Source organism: Salvelinus alpinus, chromosome 8 (assembly GCF_045679555.1).
Source record: "Salvelinus alpinus chromosome 8, SLU_Salpinus.1, whole genome shotgun sequence".
NCBI classification, from domain to species: Eukaryota; Metazoa; Chordata; class Actinopteri; order Salmoniformes; family Salmonidae; genus Salvelinus; species Salvelinus alpinus.
The window spans coordinates 67,809,224-67,829,824 of NC_092093.1; the positions used below are offsets into that span (position 1 = coordinate 67,809,224).

General features: G+C 41.5%; 1 protein-coding gene across 5 annotated transcripts in view; it reads right to left on the reverse strand.

Annotated features, from left to right (window-relative positions):
* Nucleotides 1-10,521: 10,521 nt before the first annotated feature.
* Nucleotides 10,522-20,601, reverse strand: part of LOC139583571 (dnaJ homolog subfamily B member 6-like) — a 75,610-nt gene continuing 65,530 nt past the window's right edge. For all 5 annotated transcript variants that reach the window (XM_071414802.1, XM_071414798.1, XM_071414801.1 and 2 more), the window contains exons 9-10: nucleotides 13,839-13,973; nucleotides 10,522-11,476 (exon numbers count right to left, since the gene is read on the reverse strand). In XM_071414802.1, the coding sequence (XP_071270903.1) occupies nucleotides 11,373-11,476; nucleotides 13,839-13,973 (239 nt within the window). In that variant the 3' untranslated portion in view covers nucleotides 10,522-11,372. The remainder of the gene's footprint in view (nucleotides 11,477-13,838; nucleotides 13,974-20,601) is intronic.

Below are 20,601 nucleotides of genomic sequence, written 5' to 3' on the forward strand. Positions count from 1 at the left end.
TCCCTGTAACGCACAGCGTTGAGATTGCCTGCAATGACAACAAGCTCAGTCCGATGATGCTGTGACACACCACCCCAGACCATGACGGACCCTCCACCTCCAAAATCGATCCTGCTCCAGAGTACAGGCCTCTGTGTAACGCTCATTCCTTCGACGATAAACGCGAATCCGACCATCACCCCTGGTGAGATAAAACCGCGACCCGTCAGTGAAGAGCCCTTTTTGCCAGTCCTGTCTGGTCCAGCGACGGTGGGTTTGTGCCCATAGACGACGTTGTTGCCGGTGATGTCTGCTGAGGACCTGCCTTACAACAGGCCTACAAGCCCTTAGTCCAGCCTCTCTCAGCCTATTGTGGACAGTCTGAGCACTGATGGAGGGATTGTACGTTCCTGGTGTAACTCGGGCAGTTGTTGTCATCACACCTGTGGGACAGGTACAGGATGCTCGAATGTACCAATCCTGTGCAGGTGTTGTTACACGTGGTCTGCCACTGTGAGGACGATCAGCTGTCCGTCCTGTCTGCCTGTAGCACTGTTTTAGGCGTCTCACAGTACGGACATTGCAATTTATTACCCTGGCCACATCTGCAGTACTCATGCCTCCTTGTAGCATGCCTAAGGCACATTCACATAGATGAGCAGGGACATCTTTCTTTTGGTGTTTTTCAGGGTCAGTAGAAATGCCTCTTTAGTGTCCTAAGTTTTCATTACTGTCCTAAGTTTTCATTACTGTGACCTAAATTTCCTACCGTCTGTAAGCTGTTAGTGTCTTAACTACCGTTCCACACAGGTGCATGTTCATTAATTGTTTATGGTTCATTGAACAAGCATGGGAAACAGTGTTTTAACCCTTTACAATGAAGATCTGTGAAGTTATTTGGAAAAAGGGACGTTTCTTTTTTGCTGAGTTTATGTACCCCACACATACACTTATTTGTAAGGTTCCTCAATCGAGTAGTGAATTTCAAGCACCGATTCAACCACAAAGACCAGGCAGGTTTTTCCAATGCCTGGCAAGAAATCAAATCAAATCAAATCAAATTTTATTAGTCACATACACATGGTTAGCAGATGTTAATGCGAGTGTAGCGAAATGCTTGTGCTTCTAGTTCCGACAATGCAGTAATAACCAACAAGTAATCTAACCTAACAATTCCACAACTACTACCTTATACACACACACAAGTGTAAAGGGATAAAGAATATGTACATAAAGATATATGAATGAGTGGTGGTACAGAACGGCATGGCAAGATGCAGTAGATGGTATAGAGTACGGTATATACATATGAGATGAGTACTGTAGGGTATGTAAACATAAAGTGGCATAGTTTAAAGTGGCTAGTGGTACATGTATTACATAAAGATGGCAAGATGCAGTAGATGATATAGAGTACAGTATATACATATGAGATGGGTAATGTAGGGTATGTAAACATTATATTAAGTGGCATTGTTTAAAGTGGCTAGTGGTACATTTTTACATAATTTCCATCAATTCCCATTTTTAAAGTGGCTGGAGTTGAGTCAGTATGTTGGCAGCGGCCGCTAAATGTTAGTGGTGGCTGTTTAACAGTCTGATGGCCTTGAGATAGAAGCTGTTTTTCAGTCTCTCGGTCCCTGCTTTGATGCACCTGTACTGACCTCGCCTTCTGGATGATAGCGGGGTGAACAGGCAGTGGCTTGGGTGGTTGTTGTCCTTGATGATCTTTATGGCCTTCCTGTGACATCGGGTGGTGTAGGTGTCCTGGAGGGCAGGTAGTTTGCCCCCGGTGGTGCGTTCTGCAGACCTCACTACCCTCTGGAGAGCCTTACGGTTGTGGGCGGAGCAGTTGCCGTACCAGGCGGTGATACAGCCCGACAGGATGCTCTCGATTGTGCATCTGTAGAAGTTTGTGAGTGCTTTTGGTGACAAGCCGAATTTCTTCAGCCTCCTGAGGTTGAAGAGGCGCTGCTGCGCCTTCTTCACAACGCTGTCTGTGTGGGTGGACCAATTCAGTTTGTCCGTGATGTGTACAAGAAGGTGTACAAGAAGGGCACCAATTGATAGATGTGTTTAAAAAGTCAGTTGCCAGAAAGAAAGGGAAATGCTCAGGTATTTCACCATCCAAAGGTGATTTTAAAACAGTTAGAGTTTAATGGTTGTGACATGAAAAAACTGAGGATGGATCAACAACATTGTAGTTACTCCACAAAACTAACCTAAATGGTAGAGTGAAAGTAAGGAAGTCTGTACAGAACAAAAATATTCCAAAGCATCCTGTTTGCAACAAGGCACTTAAGTAATACTGCAAATACATTGGCAAAGAAATTAACGTTTTGTCCTGAATACAAAGCGTTATGTTTAGGCAAAATACAACACAACATCACTGAGTTACACTTCATATTTTCAAGCATTTTGGTGGCTGCATCATGTTATGGGTATGCTTGTCATTGGCAAGGACTAGGGAGTTTTTTAGGATAAAAATAAGGAAAACAGCTATAAGCACAGGCAAAATCCTAGAGGAAAACGTGGTTCAGTCTGATTTCCGTCAGACGCTGGGAGACGAATTCACCTTTCAGCAGGACAACAACCTAAAACACAAGTCCAAATCTACACTGGAGTTGCTTACCAAGATGACAGTGAATGTTCCTGAGAGGCCTAGTTCAAGTTTTTACTTAAATCATCTTGAAAATCTATGGCAAGACTATGAAAAGGCTGTCTAGCGAAGATCAATAATCAAATTGACAGAGCTTGAAGAATGTTGTGTGCAAAGCTCTTAGAGACTGGCCCAAAAAGACTCAGAGCTGTAATCGCAACCAAAGATGCTTCTACAAATGATTGACTCAGGGGTGTGACTACTTAAGTAAATGAGAAATGTCTGTATTTAATTTTGAAAAAGTTAGCAAAAATGTCTTAAAACATGTTTTCACTTAGTCATGATGCGGTATTGTGTGTAGATGGATGAAAAAATAACATATCTTGAATCCATTTTTAATTCAGGCTGTAAGACAGCAAAATGTGGAATAAGTCAAGGGGTATGAATACTTTCTGAAGGCACTGTATAAACGGGGCCAGAGAGAAATCAACCATCCATGATTCATTGCATGTTTCCTGCTGAGCCGCCTGAGATGGCAATGAACCTAGCAACAGGATCCTAGCAACAGGAATGACTCTCTGCTGCAGCCTATCAGGAGCTTTGATGGCTGATCCAAATTTAGCCAATGGGTACAGGGGGGGCAGAGGGAAAATATTTTGTGTTTCCTCTAACAACTGGTCAGACGGCCATAGACTGGTGTGTCTGGGACCACATAAATAGAATCAGTAGAATGGTAATCCCTATTCAAGTCAATGATCTGACTGGAGGCATCACTGCCTGGTATGGCAATTGCTCAGCCTCCGACCGCAAGGCACTACAGAGGGTAGTGTGTACGGCCCAGTACACCACTGGGGCCAAGCTTCCTGACATCCAGGACCTCTATACCAGGCGGTGTCAGAGGAAGGCCTTAATAATTGTCAAAGGCTCCAGTCACCCTAGTCATAGACTGTTCTCTCTGCTACCGCACGGCAAGCAGTACCGGAGCGCCAAGTCTAGGTCTAAAAGGCTTCTTAACAGCTTCTACCCACAAGCCATAAGACTCCTGAACAGCTAATCAACTGGCTTCCCAGACTATTTGCACCCCCCCCCCCCTCTATCTTTTATGCTGCTGCTACTCTGTTTATTATCTATGGATAGTCACTTTAACTTTACCTACATGTACATATTACCTCAATTACCTCGACTACCCGGTGCCCCCGCACATTGACTCTGTACCAGTACCCCCTGTATATAGCCTCGCTACTGTTGTTTTACTGCTGCTCTTTAACTATGTCATTTTTACTTTTATTTTTTACTTATCTATTTTTTTACCTAACACTTATTTTTCTTAAAACTGCATTGTTGGTTAAGGGCGTACAGTGGTAAGCGCATGTGACAAATAACATTTGATTTGATTTGATGCCATAATGTGTGGACTGTCAGCCATTTAGTGTGTAACTTCAAGAGGTTCACTCCCTGTTCTAGTGATTCTATATCTGTCTGGCACTTCCTGTCAGGCTGATAGGAAATATACATAGGAGGATCATTAGATTCATAGCTAGAGTATAGGCATATTTCTTCGAAGGACAAGGTACATGCAATATAGTCAGCTAATCACAAAATGTAAGCCTATCAACTTTAACATGAACGAAAATGCCTACCTCAAATTAGTCATGTTGATCACACTCGATATTACAATGCATTTCCTTTTCAATACTTGTTATTTGTTATTCTCACTCAGAGCATGGTTCCCAAATGGCACCCTATTCCCTATATAGTGCACTACTTTTCAGCAGTCAAAATGCTGGTCAAAGGCTAGTCAGTCTGGTCAAAAATTATGTAGAGAATATGGTGCCCATTTGGGACACAGAGGGAGTGATTGCTCCTCAGCCTCTAGTCCCTCTGTCCTCCAAACTTCCTTCTCTTCATTCACACTACATTTGAAGAAACCCTGAGCTTATTCCTATTCTCAAAGACAATCAGTGTAAAACCCAGATTGTCTCCACTGATCCCTCCGGTACACAGAGACAGCACTGGAGGCGTTCCTCAGACAGACGTAAATTCCCTGTACGTTCCTGAGACTCAGCATCATTAATACCGCTAATGCAATTACAAACAACACAGGCAAACAAACTAACAATGAACCAGGGCATAAATGCACACAGTACAGTCAGAAATCAGAAGTTGGGGGAAATTCCAAGGTTGTTGAAATTTGAAGGGGAAGAAGCAGAAAAGTCCACCAATTGAAATCAACTGAGGACTTACAGTGGCTTGTGAAAGTATTCACCCCCCTTGGCATTTTTCCTATTTTGTTGCCTTACAACCTGGAATTAAAATAGATTTTGGGGGGGTTGTATCATTTGATTTACACAAAATGCCTATCACTTTGAAAATGCGAAATATTTTTTTATTGTGAAACAAACAAGAAATAAGACAAAAAAACTGAAAACTTGAGCATGCATAACTATTCACACCCCCCCCCCAAAGTCAATACTTTGTAGAGCTAGGGTGATTGTCCTGCTGGAAGGTGTACCTCCATCCCAGTCTCAAATCTATGGAAGACTGAAACAGGTTTCCCTCAAGAATTTCCCTGTATTTAGCACCATCCATCATTTCTTCAAATCTGACCAGTTTCCCAGTCCCTGCCGATGAAAAACATCCCCACAGCATGATGCTGCCACCACCATGCTTCACTGTGGGGATGGGGTTCTCTGTGTGATGAAAGGTGTTGGGTTTGCGCCAGACATAGCATTTCCTTGATGGCCAAAAAGCTCAATTTTAGTATCATCTGACCAGAGTACCTTCATCCATATGTTTGGGGAGTCTCCCACATGCCTTTTGGCAAACACCAATCATGTTCGCTTATTTTTTTCTTTAAGCAATGGCTTTTTTTGGCCACTCTTCCATAAAGCACAACTCTGTGGAGTGTACGGCTTAAAATGGTCCTATGGACAGATACTCCAATCTCCGCTGTGGAGCTTTGCAGCTCCAGGGTTATCTTTGGTCTCTTTGTTGCTTCTCTGATTAATGCCCTCCTTGCCTAGTCTGTGAATTTTGGTGGGCAGCCCTCTCTTGGCAGTTTTGTTGTGGTGCCATATTCTTTCCATTTTCTAATAATCGATATAATGGTGCTCCGTGGGATGTTCAAAGTTTCGGATATTCTTTTATGACCCAACCCTGATCTGTACTTCTCCACAACTTTGACCCTGACCTGTTTGGAAAGCACCTTGGTCTTCATGGTGCCGCTTGCTTGGTGGTGCCCCTTGCTTCGTGGTGTTGCAGACTCTGGGGCCATTCAGAACAGGTGTATATATACTGAGATCATGTGACAGATCATGTGACCCTTAAATAAAGTCCACCTGTGTGCAATCTAACTAATTATGTGACTTCTGAAGGTAATTGGTTGCACCAGATCTTATTTAGGAGCTTCATAGCAAAGGGGGTGAATACATATGCACGCACCACTTTCAGCTTTTTATAACAAGTAATTTTTTTCATTTCACTTCACCAATTTGTACTATTTTGTGCATGTCGAAATAAAAATCCATTTAAATTACAGGTTGTAATGCAACAAAATAGGAAAAACACCAAAGGGGGTGAATACTTTTGCAAGGCACTGTAGTAACTGACTGTGCCATTTAACCTTTTACTGCAGTTGGCTAAATCAGGATCACACAGAGCGTTTCTTGGTAGTCTTAAACAAATCTACGTTGGAACCAAAGTATACAGTGCCTTCGGAAAGTATTCAGAAAGTAAACACCATAATGACAACGCGTAAACAGTTTTTTAGATAATTTAACAAATTTATAAAAAATAAAAGAACAGAAATACCTTATTTACATAAGTATTCAGACACTTTGCTATGAGACTCAAAATTGAGCTCAGGTGCATCCTGTTTCCGTTGATCGTCCTTGAGATATTTCTACAACTTGATTGGAGTCCACCTGTGGTAAATTCAATTGATTGGACATGATTTGGAAAGGCACACACCTGTCTATATAAGGTCCCACAATTGACAGTGCATGTCAGAGCAAATAGCAAGCCATGAGCTCTGAGACAGGATTGTGTCGAGGCACAGATCTGGGGAAGGGTACAAAAAGCATTTCCGCATCTTTGAAGGTCCCCAAGAACACAGTGGCCTCCAGAAGTTTAGAACCACCAAGGCTCTTCCTAGAGCTGGCCGACCAGCCAAACTGAGCAATCGGGGGAGAAAGAGCTTGAGAGGATCTGCAGAGAAGAATGGAAGAAACTGGTGTATTGTTGCATCATACCCATGAAGACTTGATGCTGTAATCGCTGCCAAAGGTGCTTCAGCAAAGTACTGTGTAAAGGTTCAGAATAATTATGTAAATGTGATATTTCCGTTTTTTTTAAACCAGTTTTTTCTTTGTCATTATGGGGTATTGTTTGTAGATTGAGAGGGAAAAAACATTTAATCAACTTTAGAATAAGGCGTAACAAATGTAACAAAATGTGGAAAAAGTCAAGGGGTCTGAATACTTTCCGAAGGCACCTCACACACATGGTTATGGGCTTTAAAAAAAGAGGAAACCTGTACCTTGTCAGATATTTTTTTTATTTAACTAGTCAAGTCAGTTAAGAACAAATCCTTATTTATAACGACGGCCTACCGGGGAACAGTGGGTTAACTGCCTTGTTCAGTGGCAGAACGACAAATTTTTACCTTGTCAGCTCGGGATTCGATCCAGCAACCTTTCAGTTAGTGGCCAAACACTCTAACCAACTAGGCAACCTGCCACCCCTATAGAGTTGAAATGTATTACATGTTGAGTTTGCATCCCAATATTACATCACACCACTTGACATAGAAACACCAAAAAACTGTTTAGTAATTATGAAATATATGAATAACATTCCATCCATGAGTCCACTAGGTTATTTAACTGCAGGAAAGGGATACTCGAATCCATTTGGCATGTGCTACTGTATGTCACTCAGGTACTGTATACAAATACAGTACACTATTCAATTTCACTTCATGGGAATCCAGAGGCAGCAACCCAGGGGCCTCATTCATAAAACGTTTGTGCGCACGGATTTGTGCGTATGATGAAATCCACAGCCCCAAGTGATTTAGAAAGCTTGAATTTGAAATGGAAATGTGCAATTTATACAATATACTTTGCATGAATGTTTTTGATTTGTAATTTAAATATGGTACGCAGAAAATAAACGATGTGACCAGCTTCTGAGGCTGTCCTAATATAAACATTTGATACATACAGGGGGAATAAAGTGCATTTTATTCATCAAAGCAATTAAGCGCAAAATGAAAGAGGAAGCGTCAGCTATGCAATATTTCCCATTCATGTTCCTTTTGAATTAATCCAATCCAAGGCAATTAAAAAAATTATATTCAGACTAACAACACTGTACTTTTGTTTTGACCACAACCCAATATTCAAGTGCCTGAAACACTTTTGGTAAATATAACAGCACAGAATGAAAGTCTATCATTCTAAACAATAACCCCAAAAATTGGGTTTTGAATGAAAATATTTTTGGACAAAATCACTACGCATTTACAGTACCCGTTGTTTACTTACTAATTCAGAGCAACGTTAATTGATCTGTTACAGAAAAATATATCATGATCGTCTTTTTTGAATGGGCATTACACTACTCACTGTAAGTTGTTCTGTCCATTTCTGGGGATGGAAGATAGGTGACAACTTCCTAGTCAGGAGGAGAAACTCCTAATAACTCAGGGAGGATCTGTGTTCAAAGACAATATCCACGTATAAAAACAGTAATTTACACACACTTAAGGGAGAGGCCAGATTGGCCTGTTGATTTGTTCCATAATCATGATTTTCAATGGTTTCTCATTGGGAGTAGTACATTGACTGTCCGCGGAGATGCTGCGGAGACGCACACAATTTTCACCCATTGAAATTTTGACTGGCCCGACGGATACGTAACCATCATTTAGCTAATTACAGTACCTACCCCCACGCAGTTTACGTAACACACTCCACACACGCACAGACTACGGACCATAATGTATCCGTTCTAATTTGGTGTCCGTTCTCCACGGATCAGTCTCGCCCTCAGGGTAAAAAAATATGTCAGTAAAACTTCATGGAGTAGGATCTTCAAGGAGTTGGTCTGACAGTGCCTTCTGATGTCATTGACCTCTCCCCTTGCTTGAGGAACAATAGAGTAAATTACCACCCCCCCCCAACTTGTGCCCCCCACTTGTGCCATTACCCCCCCCCCCCCCCCCCCCCACCACTTGTGCCAGGACACCTGTACCGCCTATTGAGATGTGGCTTTTGTTAAATCAGGTGATAAATAAAAGGAGCTTGGAGTACGAATTTTGACAGGCCAGAGCCTGTCAAAAGTAGTGCACTATATAGGGAATAGGGTGCCATTTGGGATGCATCTTGGTGTTTAAGTGAAGGCTAAGGCTGAGGAAAAGTTGGATCAGCAGCCACTCCGTTAAATGAAAGGCAACGGAGGGAGACGGGCCACTGCCTCCACAGTCTTTAATTAAACCCTTAGAGACTGGAGCCTGGTTCCTAGGAACAAGGGCCAAATTACTCTGTAGGTCATGTGCATGTTTCTTAGCCCATGAATAATACAACACACTGTAGACATTCACACAGAGAATGTCGCTGTCGCCGCCTTCACAGCTCTGCCAATGACAGCCTAATCCAGAGCTGTTCTGAAGAGGTCTTTTCAATGAAGGAAGGTGTGCAGTTTCAAAAGAGGGCAGCATCCCAAATGGCACCCTATCCCCTATTCCCCACACCATATTCCCCAAAGGCCCCTGGTCAAAAGTATTGCACTATATAGGGATCGGGTGCCATTTGGGACACAACCGAGGATTTCACTGGTCTATTCTGCTCTGTTTATGATGCCCAATTTAGACCTTTTTTTCCTATTGAACTTTTCCTTGAATTTGAAGCAACCTAGAATACAGACTTTGAAGTAACCTAGAAGAATAAGGTGTTGAACAAAAATAGGTCATTTTGAAGTCTGAATGCTTTTTTCGACCAAGGACTGTGGGAAAAATGAAATCAACACGTTTAAATTGCAATATTCATGAAAGGCTAGTGATGCTTGAAATGTTTTTCACTTAGACCGTGTCACAAAATAATGCATACAATTCATAATTATACAACGACAGCATACATGTAGCACAATGAACACAAGGCCACGCGTCATATTGAAAGCAGCATTTCAGATGCCATCCAAATGTTCACAATGAGAGAAAGTATTCAATACGAGAGAGAAAGGATTCAATAGATGATAGTCCATTATTTCACTACCTTTGAAACATAGTGCTTTCTATCTTTATTAAAGGATAATGCGTCATATATCCCTCAAAAACCACATAACAACCATATAAATACATAACCATTATCTGCTGGACATGAAGCTTTACTGGTGGGTGTTTACAGAAAATGAAACAATCATTCCATCTCCCCTGGCACTGGGCATGAATAAAAGCAAATTGTCAATAAACTAAACAAACAAACAAAAAAATCCGATAAAATAGTTATGAAAGACATAAACATGTTCAACACTGGGACTTCCATCTGAGGTTTCCAACCCAACCAAAGCAGTGAAACGTAAAAACCAAGTGACAACCCTTTGTGAGAGGCTAGAAAGAGAGACGGCTACTCGTGCAGTTATATGAGCCCAATTCAAATTACAGTAGAACGATGCTAGAGGGGGGAAAGGTAGCTATTGTACATGAAGGGGTAAGAGACTGCCCCAATACGGCACGTCTTTACTTTGCTATTACTATTCTCTTTGGTGTAGATAACAAGAATATTTCCCTCAGCGCAGACAAAAGCTACAGTATATTCCTGTATGTTTTCTGCATCAATCAGATGCATTTTTATAAAGCCCCTTTTTACATCAGCAGGTGTCACAAAGTGCTTTACGCCCAGTGCTTTTGAAACTCCATCTTCTTTCCTTTTTGCTCTTTAAGCCAAGTTCTGTGATCTCTCCGGACACTTCTCTCTCTAACCTCATATTGGTCTTTAAAGAGACAGTTCACCCAAATTCACTTAAATCATTTCTATAAACTCTATCTTTAAAGGTTTAAAGACCCACCTATACCTAAATGGCCATCAGCGTCTCTGACATCATTGCACTACTGTTGCAGGCTCTTCCAGACCATTCACACCCATTAGATTTACTTCGACCCTTCAGATCCCTTTAAAAAAACGAACTAGAAACATTTCTGAAAGTACATTTGATGAAATATTGAGCATTCCATTCAGAGGAGACCAATTATGACAGCACGTGCGCATGCTCATGCTAAGGTCCTCCCGGCCAACCATTTATTTGTGATGAACGAAAAAATAATGAAAAACAGATCTGCTCCTCTCTATTTACATCTGGGGGGGAAAAACGATAAATAAACTGCAGAGGAGCCATGAGGAGAAAACAGAGGAACTGTTGGTAGAGAAAACAGATCTTGAGAAAGTCTAATGTCTTCCATAAAAGACATCTAATAAGATTTGCTGCTTGCGCTGAGCAGTTGATAGAGAAGGGGAGACCTGGCACAGTGATGGGGTGGTGGTGGTGGGCTGGCATGATCAATGCAGATGGTTAAGTAGGTTTGCAAAATTCCGGTAACTTTTTTTCCAGAAATGTCATTCTCAGTCCCTCTTCATTCCAGGAATCTTGGAACCGGAACTTAAGGAAAAACCTGGGAATTTTGGGAAAGTTTCCTGATTTTAATATCCCTATGGCTGAGTCCTGTTAATGCCACGTCTACTGATGCTCTTCCCCTCCGGGTGACACATACATTGAAGGACAGGCAAAAGGCGGTGCTTTAGAACAAGGCACCAATTCGAGGAGCCAATCGAGGTGTTCTCTTCTTTTTGAGCTCCGCCTCCTGTCTCCAGGGATATTTCTTCCTCTTAGTGTCCATGTGTCCTACGGAGAAATGCTTGTCAAACGACAGGGAGGGCAAACGACAATATTCTATTGGGTAATAATCGACAGAAAATTGCATGCCACTTACCTCAGCAGAATGTATATCCACACTTCTCGATTTTTTTCCCTCAAACCTTAATTATTGGCATTATAACTCATCAGGCAAAGCTTAAACAATGCCCTGGTAAAATTGCAAACTCTGCTTATCTTAAAAACGGTGAATTTGCTCAAATCCACCCTCAGTCCACCCCCAGCAACAATGGAGGCCTCATTACAACCCCTGTGTGTCAGTGTGTGTGAGATAATTGCAGGGCTTTTGTGTTTGACCCCGTGATCCCTGGAGGAAAACAGAGGATGACCTTTGACCCGGAGTCATTACACTGCAGAACAACAGAGCCCTCTAATGAACTCATTCCCCTCAATGTTGAACTCAACCAGTCAAACATTGCTGCCTTTGTCACTGGCCCTTTGTTTAGCCACCCGCTACAACAGCAACCAATTAGCCGGCATTATTAAGGTGTTAGCTTGTCTTTAAACAAAGCTTAGCTTGGCGGCCGTTGATTAATCCATACGAAACAAACACCACCTTACGTGTAGTCTACAGTCAACCATTTTAGAGACTGCTGTTCTAAATTCATCAACAACGTAAAAGTTTGAATTAAATATAAATATTCGTCCCTTTCAGTCTCAGCAGAATCCGTAGTTATTACAAACCTCTTGAAAATGTCTTATTCAAATTTCAAACGCTGTGGTGTAAAATACTTAAGTAAAAATACTTTAAAGTACTACTTAAGTACTTTTTGGAGGTACAGTATCTGTACTGTACTTTACTATTTATATTTTTGACAACTTTGACTTTGACTTCATAACATTCTTAATGAAAATAATGTACATACTTTTTACTCCATACATTTTCCCTGACACCCATATATGATACTATATACGTGTAGTTCTGGGCTGATCCCTCACCTTCCTCATGATCATTGATGCCCCACGAGGTGACATCTTGCATGGAGCCCCAGACCGAGGGTGATTGACCGTCATCTTGAACTTCTTCCATTTTCTAATAATTGCGCCAACAGTTGTTTCCTTCTCACCAAGCTGCTTGCCTATTGTCCTGTAGCCCATCCCAGCCTTGTGCAGGTCTACAATTTTATCCCTGATGTCCTTACACAGCTCTCTGGTCTTGGCCATTGTGGAGAGGTTGGAATCTGTTTGATTGTGTGTGGACAGGTGTCTTTTATACAGGTAACGAGTTCAAACAGGTGCAGTTAATACAGGTAATGAGTGGAGAACAGGAGGGCTTCTTAAAGAAAAACTAACAGGTCTGTGAGAGCCGGAATTCTTACTGGTTGGTAGGTGATCAAATACTTATGTCATGCAATAAAATGCAAATTAATTATTTAAAAATCATACAATGTGATTTTCTGGATTTTTGTTTTAGATTCCGTCTCTCACAGTTGAAGTGTACCTATGATAAAAATTACAGACCTCTACATGCTTTGTAAGTAGGAAAACCTGCAAAATCGGCAGTGTATCAAATACTTGTTCTCCCCACTGTATATATATATATACATATATATATATATATATATATATATATACTATATATATATATATATATATATATATATATATATATATATATATATATATATATATATATATATATATATACTATATATGATATATGATACATATATGATACATATGATACTTGTTACATTTTGAATGCTTAGCAGGAAAGGAAAATAGTCCAATTCACAAACGTATCAAGAGAACATCCCTGGTCATCCCTACTGCCTCTGATCTGGTGGACTCACTAGTGTAAGTGTGCTATCCGTACATTTTTTTTTTTAAACAAGAAAATGGGGCCATCTGGTTTGCTTCATAAGTAATAAAAAATGATTTATACTTACTTTGATACGTATATTTAAAAACAAATACTTTTAGACTTTTACTCAAGGAGTATTTCACTTTTACTCAAATCATTTTCTATTAAAGGTATCTTAACTTTTACTCAAGTAGTATTTCACTGAGTGTCTTTCACTTTTACTTGAGTCATTTTCTATTAAAGGTATCTTAACTTTTATTCAAGTACGACAGTTTGGGTACTTTTCCACCACTGTTCTTATGTACTTGATAAGCCCTTTGTGCATCAGCAGTTATAACAAAGTGCTTTACAGTCTACTCTAGAACACCTGTCCTTAGTCTCTAGACAGCTCACAGCTACCAATGACCTTTATGTAAGCACATTTGCATCAAAACATTTCACAACCGGCCTGTTCCTGGGTCTCTCTATGCGGCCTCCACACAGCAGACGTTTTCTCCCCAGGAGAGAACACTAGGTTGGGGGACACACCTCTGGCGAGTCCCAGGCTCTGTAGGCCGCACTCCTCGTCTTCCTCCAGGGGGTTCTGTGAGGTGTTCCTCAGGTAGCGTTGGTGGGAGGGGGGACCAGGGATAGCGTTCTGTCGCCAGTCCTCCTCTTCCAAACCTGTGGGGGTAGTCAGTTTAGTTAAAGGACATTACTCTGCTTGCTTAGTGAGTACCACTTTCTCCTGAATCGACTCACGCCGAGGCTCCAACCCAGGACTTCTGTCTTACAAGCACACGTAAACCTCCTTTCAGAAGCATCTGAGGAGTCGGTGGCACCGAAAGTTAACTATTCGGTGCACAAGTGTCAACACTTCAGGCTGAGGATGAAGTTTCACACATCCCCATGAGCTACACAAACAGAACACACATCTGTAAACCTAAAACTATCTTTACTTTGCAGAGCTCTGACTCCTCCGAGTTTTTTCCCCACGAAGGGCAACATGATTCTCCGGGAGAATCAGATCAAAAAGGACACCCATGGAGAAGTGGATGAATCTGAGCTGTCCAAACCATTTTATACCTTTGACTTATGATTGTGTGGAGGGAGCATCTCCTTTATGTCGCAAAATGAAGCCCGAGTGTTGACCAGTATTAATCACACAGCACAATTATAGGCATCATCTGTTGTGCTCATTGAATAGGGACTGGTCAGAATAGAGATGTTTAAGTACCATTTGACATCCTTGACACAAAGAACACAATCAAAGTGAGAACAAGAAGCTCCTCTCATGACATGTTGTCTACAGAGAACATAAGTGTGAGTCAAACCTCTGTAGCTGTGCCAGAAAAACAAAGAGGATAAAACGCAAATATCTTCAAACATCCCCTCTGGCTGCAGCAACCCTTTCATACCGCAACCATAGACTTCATTCATATTTCATGTGGGTTTGTTTTATTGTGATTAGTCATGTAAATAAAAATGCATTTTCCCTTGGTAATTTACATTTATATTGAATTAGTGGCAGCGTATATGGGACGAGGGGAGACTTATTATGCATTGAGATTATACGGGCTGATTTTGTCGCCATTGTGTTTTGTAATTACGGGGGGGGTAGAGAAGAAAGGAGCCAGATGCTCTCTCGTGCCGAACCGGTTTTCATTTAGCGAGAGATCTGCACCAGCTTTCAAACCCCCTCCATCATCCTTCCATCATATCCAACAGTCAAGCCTTTAACAAATCACATGTCATTCGAGTGACATTTCAAACCAGTGGATGTGCTTAGGGACGACACAGTGACACACTGCCCAACTTGCTTGGAATAAGAGCAGGCCAGAGTGCTGCACTGGATATAAACTGCATTGAAAAAAATTGCCTTGGAGGACCTCTCTCTCTCACTAATTATTCAATCTAAGTAGTTGTTGAAGCGCCACTTCCATAGTTATCTAGCTCCAAATCGTATCCCTTTTGCAGACATGGCAGAGAAAAAAAAAACAGGTGGCAAGGATGTTGAAAGGTGGTGGAGAATCGGATAAGCCGGTCCTCACTCAGGCTGTGATAAGCCTTGTCTGAGACAAAGGAAACAGCACGGTGAGACTGTCTTTCTCTCAAATGGCACCCTATTCCCTGTATAGTGCATTACTTTTGACCAAGCCCTAATCAGAAGTAGTGCACTACATAGGGAATAGGGTTCCATTTGAGATGCAGTTTTCAACTGGATGAATAGACTTCTTGTTACCATGAAGTCAGCAATTGAGACCCTGGCAAATTTGCAGTCTATGTCGCGATAGGCCAGCCGGCGCAATAGTCTTTTAAATGCTGCCAATCCTCCCAAATGGAGGATTGACACCACAGAGTGATAATCCCCCTGGGTGGAATAACAATCACAATTGGTGGTTTACAGTTTCGGTAAGGCCTTCCCCTGGCTCCTTCCAGATTTGAAAGACCACTAATCCAAGTGATTATTCCCTTTTGCAGACTGCCTGAAGATCTAATCAGTTTTGCGTTGGAGGAATGGAGCGTAATTGCATGTTACCTTGTGAGAATCCAAGGCTGTGGCGGCACATTGTCAATATGTCCCTGTTCTGTGGATCAACATTTGATTGTATTATGGAGGTGGTTACCTCTGCGATAAGACTCCCGCCCCACAGAGCAGTGTAATCCATTATCATTTAATGAATTTCAACAAAACAATATCAAAAGAACAATGACGACAATGAGCTCTTTTAATAATTATAAAGGCTGCCTTTTATTTCCCCATCAAAGACTTCATTGGTACTACAGAACAGACGTTCCCGCTTCTCCATGCATACATTTAGAGCTATTGTCTGAAGGGTGCTTGTCATTTGTTTTGTTTCAGTCCTGTGTGTACAGGTCTATTTATAGGCTGTTTGACTGACAACATCCAGACACCTGACACACACACACACAGCGCATACACACACACCGTGCGCACACACACCGAGCGCACACACCCCGAGCGCACACAAACCATGCCCGCACACACAAACACCTGCAAAAACTAAATAAACCAGTCATTGCTATTCTCAGAGAGAAACACAATTTAAACCAATCTCATGTGCTGTCTAAGGCTGTTGCAGTGACCGTACTACCGCCACACTGGCAGTCATGAGTCATGACCGCAGTAAAATTCCACGTGACCGTTGAGTCACGGTAATCTCCTCTCACGCACTCTGGTTATGTGTTGCTAGTACCCAACTCGGTGACGATCATCAGGTCCTAATGGCCTGGTACTCAGCGCTCTGTCGTCCCTCTAACCACTCTGACATCAATTCGAATGTAATCGAAAAACCAGATCAGAAAACCTGTCATCGAAACAGCATTTTGCTTTAAAAACTCACCTCACTGTTATTGATCAATTTGAAGAAACGTTCAACAGGTTGAAACTGAGTGGAACACGGTCGTCGTGGATGTTGTTTCAACGCCGAACACAAAATGGACAGCGCTCTCTACGGTGACGATTCATTCAACACATCCATACACATATTAGAGCTTATGCATAGCACACGCCGATACAGTTGAAGTTGGAAGTTTACATACACCTTAGCCAAATACATTTAAACTCCGTTTTTCACAATTCCTGACATTTAATCCTGGTAAAATTCCCTGTCTTAGGTCAGTTAGGATCACCACTTTATTTTAAGAATGTGAAATGTCAGAATAATAGAAGAATGATTTATTTCAGCTTTTATTTCTTTTATCACATTCGCAGTGGGTAAGAAGTTTGCATACACTCAATTAGTATTTGGTAGCATTGCCTTTAAATTGTTTAACTTGGGTCAAACATTTCGGGTAGCCTTCCACAAGCTTCCCGCAATAAGTTGGGTGAATTATGGCCCATTCCTCCTGACAGAGCTGGTGTCACTGAATCAGGTTGTAGGCATCCTTGCTCACACACGCTTTTTCAGTTCTGCCCACATATTTTCTACAGGTTTGAGGTTAGGGCTTCGTGATGGCCACTCTAATACCTTGACTTTGTAGTCCTTAAGCCATTTTGCCACAATTTTGGAAGTATGCTTGGGGTCATTGTCCATTTGGAAGATGCATTTGCGACCAAGCTTTAGCTTCCTGACTGATGTCTTGAGATGGTGATTCAATATATCCACATCATTTTCCTACCTCATGATGCCATCTATTTTGTGAAGTGCACTAGCCCCTCCTGCAGCAAAGCACCCCCACTACATGATGCTGCCACCCCTGTGCTTCACGGTTGGGATGGTGTTCTTCGGCTTGCAAGCCTCCTCCTTTTTCCTCCAAACATAATGATGGTCATTATGGCCAAACAGTTCTATTTTTGTTTTATTAGACCAGAGGACATTTCTCCAAAAAGTATTTTTGTCCCCATATGCAGTTGCAAACCGTAGTCTGGCTTTTTTATGGCGGTTTTGGAGCAGTGGCTTCTTCCTTGCTGAGAGGCCTTTCAGGTTCAGTCGATATAGCACTTGTTTTAATGTTGATATAGATACTTTTGTACCTGTTTCCTCCAGCATCTTCACAAGGTCCTTTGCTGTTGTTCTGTAATTGATTTGCACTTTTCGCACCAAAGTACGTTTATCTCTAGGAGACGGAACCCGTCTCCTTCCTGAGCGGTATGACAGCTGCGTGGTCCCATGGTGTTTATACTTGTGTACTGTTGTTTGTACAGATGACCGTGGTACCATCAGGCTTAGGGAAATTGCTCCCAAGGATGAACCAGACTTGAGCCGGTTTACAATTATTTTTCTGAGGTCTTCGCTGATTTCTTTTGATTTTCCCATGATGTCAAGCAAAGAGGCACTGAGTTTGAAGGTAGGCCTTGAAATACATCCACAGGTACACCTCCAATTGACTCAAATTATGTCAATTAGCCTATCAGAAGCTTCTAAAGCCATGACATCATTTTCTGGAAATTTCCAAGCTGTTTAAAGGCACAGTCAACTTAGTGTATGTAAACTTCTGACCCACTGGAATTGTGATACAGTGAATTATAAATTAAATAATCTGTCTGCAAACAATTGTTGGAAAAATGACTTGTGTCATGCACAAAGTAGATGTCCTAACCGACTTGCCAGAACTATAGTTTGTTAACAAGAAATTTGTGGAGTGGTTGAAAAACGAGTTTTAATGACTCCAACCTAAGTGTATGCAAACTTCCGACTTCAACTGTACATGAGCCAAAACATTTAAAAAAAAACAGGATCAAAATAATGATTGTGTCATTATACAATAAATAGTCTACCGCATATTATGCACGGCAGAAAAACAAAGAAAACACTTTAGATGTCTTTGGTACATAATTGGTCTAGCTCTAGCCTATACTCTAAAATACATTTGTATTTCATTTTGTATAGCCTGGTAATAGGGCATTTTTTTTGTCTTTCATCATGAATAGGCTGACACATTAGCTTTAGCTACAAAATATCACACGTGTAAACAAACCACTCACTGCTATTCTCAGAGAGAAACACAATTGAAATCTCATGTGTGTTGGCCAAACCTTACGTAGGCCTGGATTTGATTTGATTTGACTGCTCAGGAGAAGTCTACACACCGTTGTTTGGGCTTCAACCTCCGACCCCCATCAAACGTAATCGACTATTATCAATGCAAAAGTCTGCATATCTCCTCCCATAGTCTCTCCCACCTCATGTTTTAATATATATCCTGGGCAGACGGACAGCAGCAGTGATCTGCTGAGGTGACACCACTGCTGAGCACACATATAGTGACTAGGTCGCAAATGGTACCCTATTTCCTGTATAATTAGTGCACTGTATAGGGAATAGGATGCCATTTGCGACGTAGGCAATGTCTGTGCCCTTGTTTAAACAGGGTTAGGCAACAGCTGGGTTGTTTCCAGTGTTCGCTTCCATCTCCTCAATCTTTCATAAAGCAGCCGGCAGCCATGGGGTTGATGCTGGCGGGGACAGTCGCACGGAATGCAATTCAAACAGGATGCCCCCTACTGCAACTAGGAAGCCATTTTGTGGCCCCGGGACAGGAAATCAAAACATGATCTGTCATTAGTGATGGATGAGCGTGAGATCCACCTGAGCGCTCAAAATCACTCAACCTTTCAGTTTTCAATCATAAAAGCTTGCTGGTGTTCATTTTTCACATTTTTAGCTTTGAGGAAGTTAACAGCATGACCAACTGCAAGACCAATAGAATCCTCCTGGGCTCAAGGAGGTGCTGGCAACTTGCCCATAAAGTGGCTTGTGGGTTGAGACATGGATAGTAGTATTATGTCATTGCTCATTCCACCTAGTTATGGTATTTAAACCAGTAGGGCTAGTCACCACAAAGCGAGACTAATGCAAAGAGAGTAGTACACTATATAGGAAATTGAGTGTAATTTGACACGCACCCTAGAATCTACCTTAAACTGTGCTAGCCACATTAATAATGCATACACACCCTTAAGATGAAGAAATAATATATACTGCCATGTCAGACATTTGGGTTACAGAGTGTGTAGTTGGATATATCATCAGTACATGCTACAATTCTGTGTGATTTTGACTTTGGTCCCAGGATATTTAAAAAGCACGAAAAATAAAATAGCCTACCTGTTACTAAGCTGGAATACATTTCACCTTACATTAACTAAATACAAGTTGTTTGCTGCAGTCAAGTAATACAAGTATAAAAAGAACAAAACAGTTGACCTGGAGAAGGTAGAAAAGAACTGTGATGTCATCATCTCCTGTTAATGTAGAAACAGTGCCACCTAGTGCCAGACACATATTCTACAACACAGCGAGAGAGGAAGGTTTAGGCTACACTCAGTCTTCAGGCTTGCCTTTAGGCCTTTCAACATTTGTTGTATACAACATACATAATTCATTTGTAATAAATGCATCTTCAATTATTAATAATATAAGGGGGGAAAAAAACACGACTCTATTGAGTTTAACAAAGAAATGCAATGGCAGATTTCAGTCAGCAGGAGGAGCTATTGCACCATGGAAAAATACTTCTTACCCGCCTGAGAAAATCTCTAAATTCAAACCCTACATTAATTATGATTACGTTTTCATACCAAAGCTGTAATTTGCCCCTGGCTCAAGCAGTTATTAAAAAGCAAAAAGACAAAATTCAAGCTGCTTTTCTGACATTAAATGTATAATTTTTCCCACTGAGGGCAAAATGTGTAATAGCCTAACTCAATTGAATGTCAGGCCTTATCAGGAAGTGTTAGCGTTTTAAACAACAGTGATGTGATAATTCCGGTATTGAGCCTGGGGCCTGATTTGGTCAGCTCTACCACAGTGGAGGGTATGCTAATCTCCTCCACTCATCAGCACAT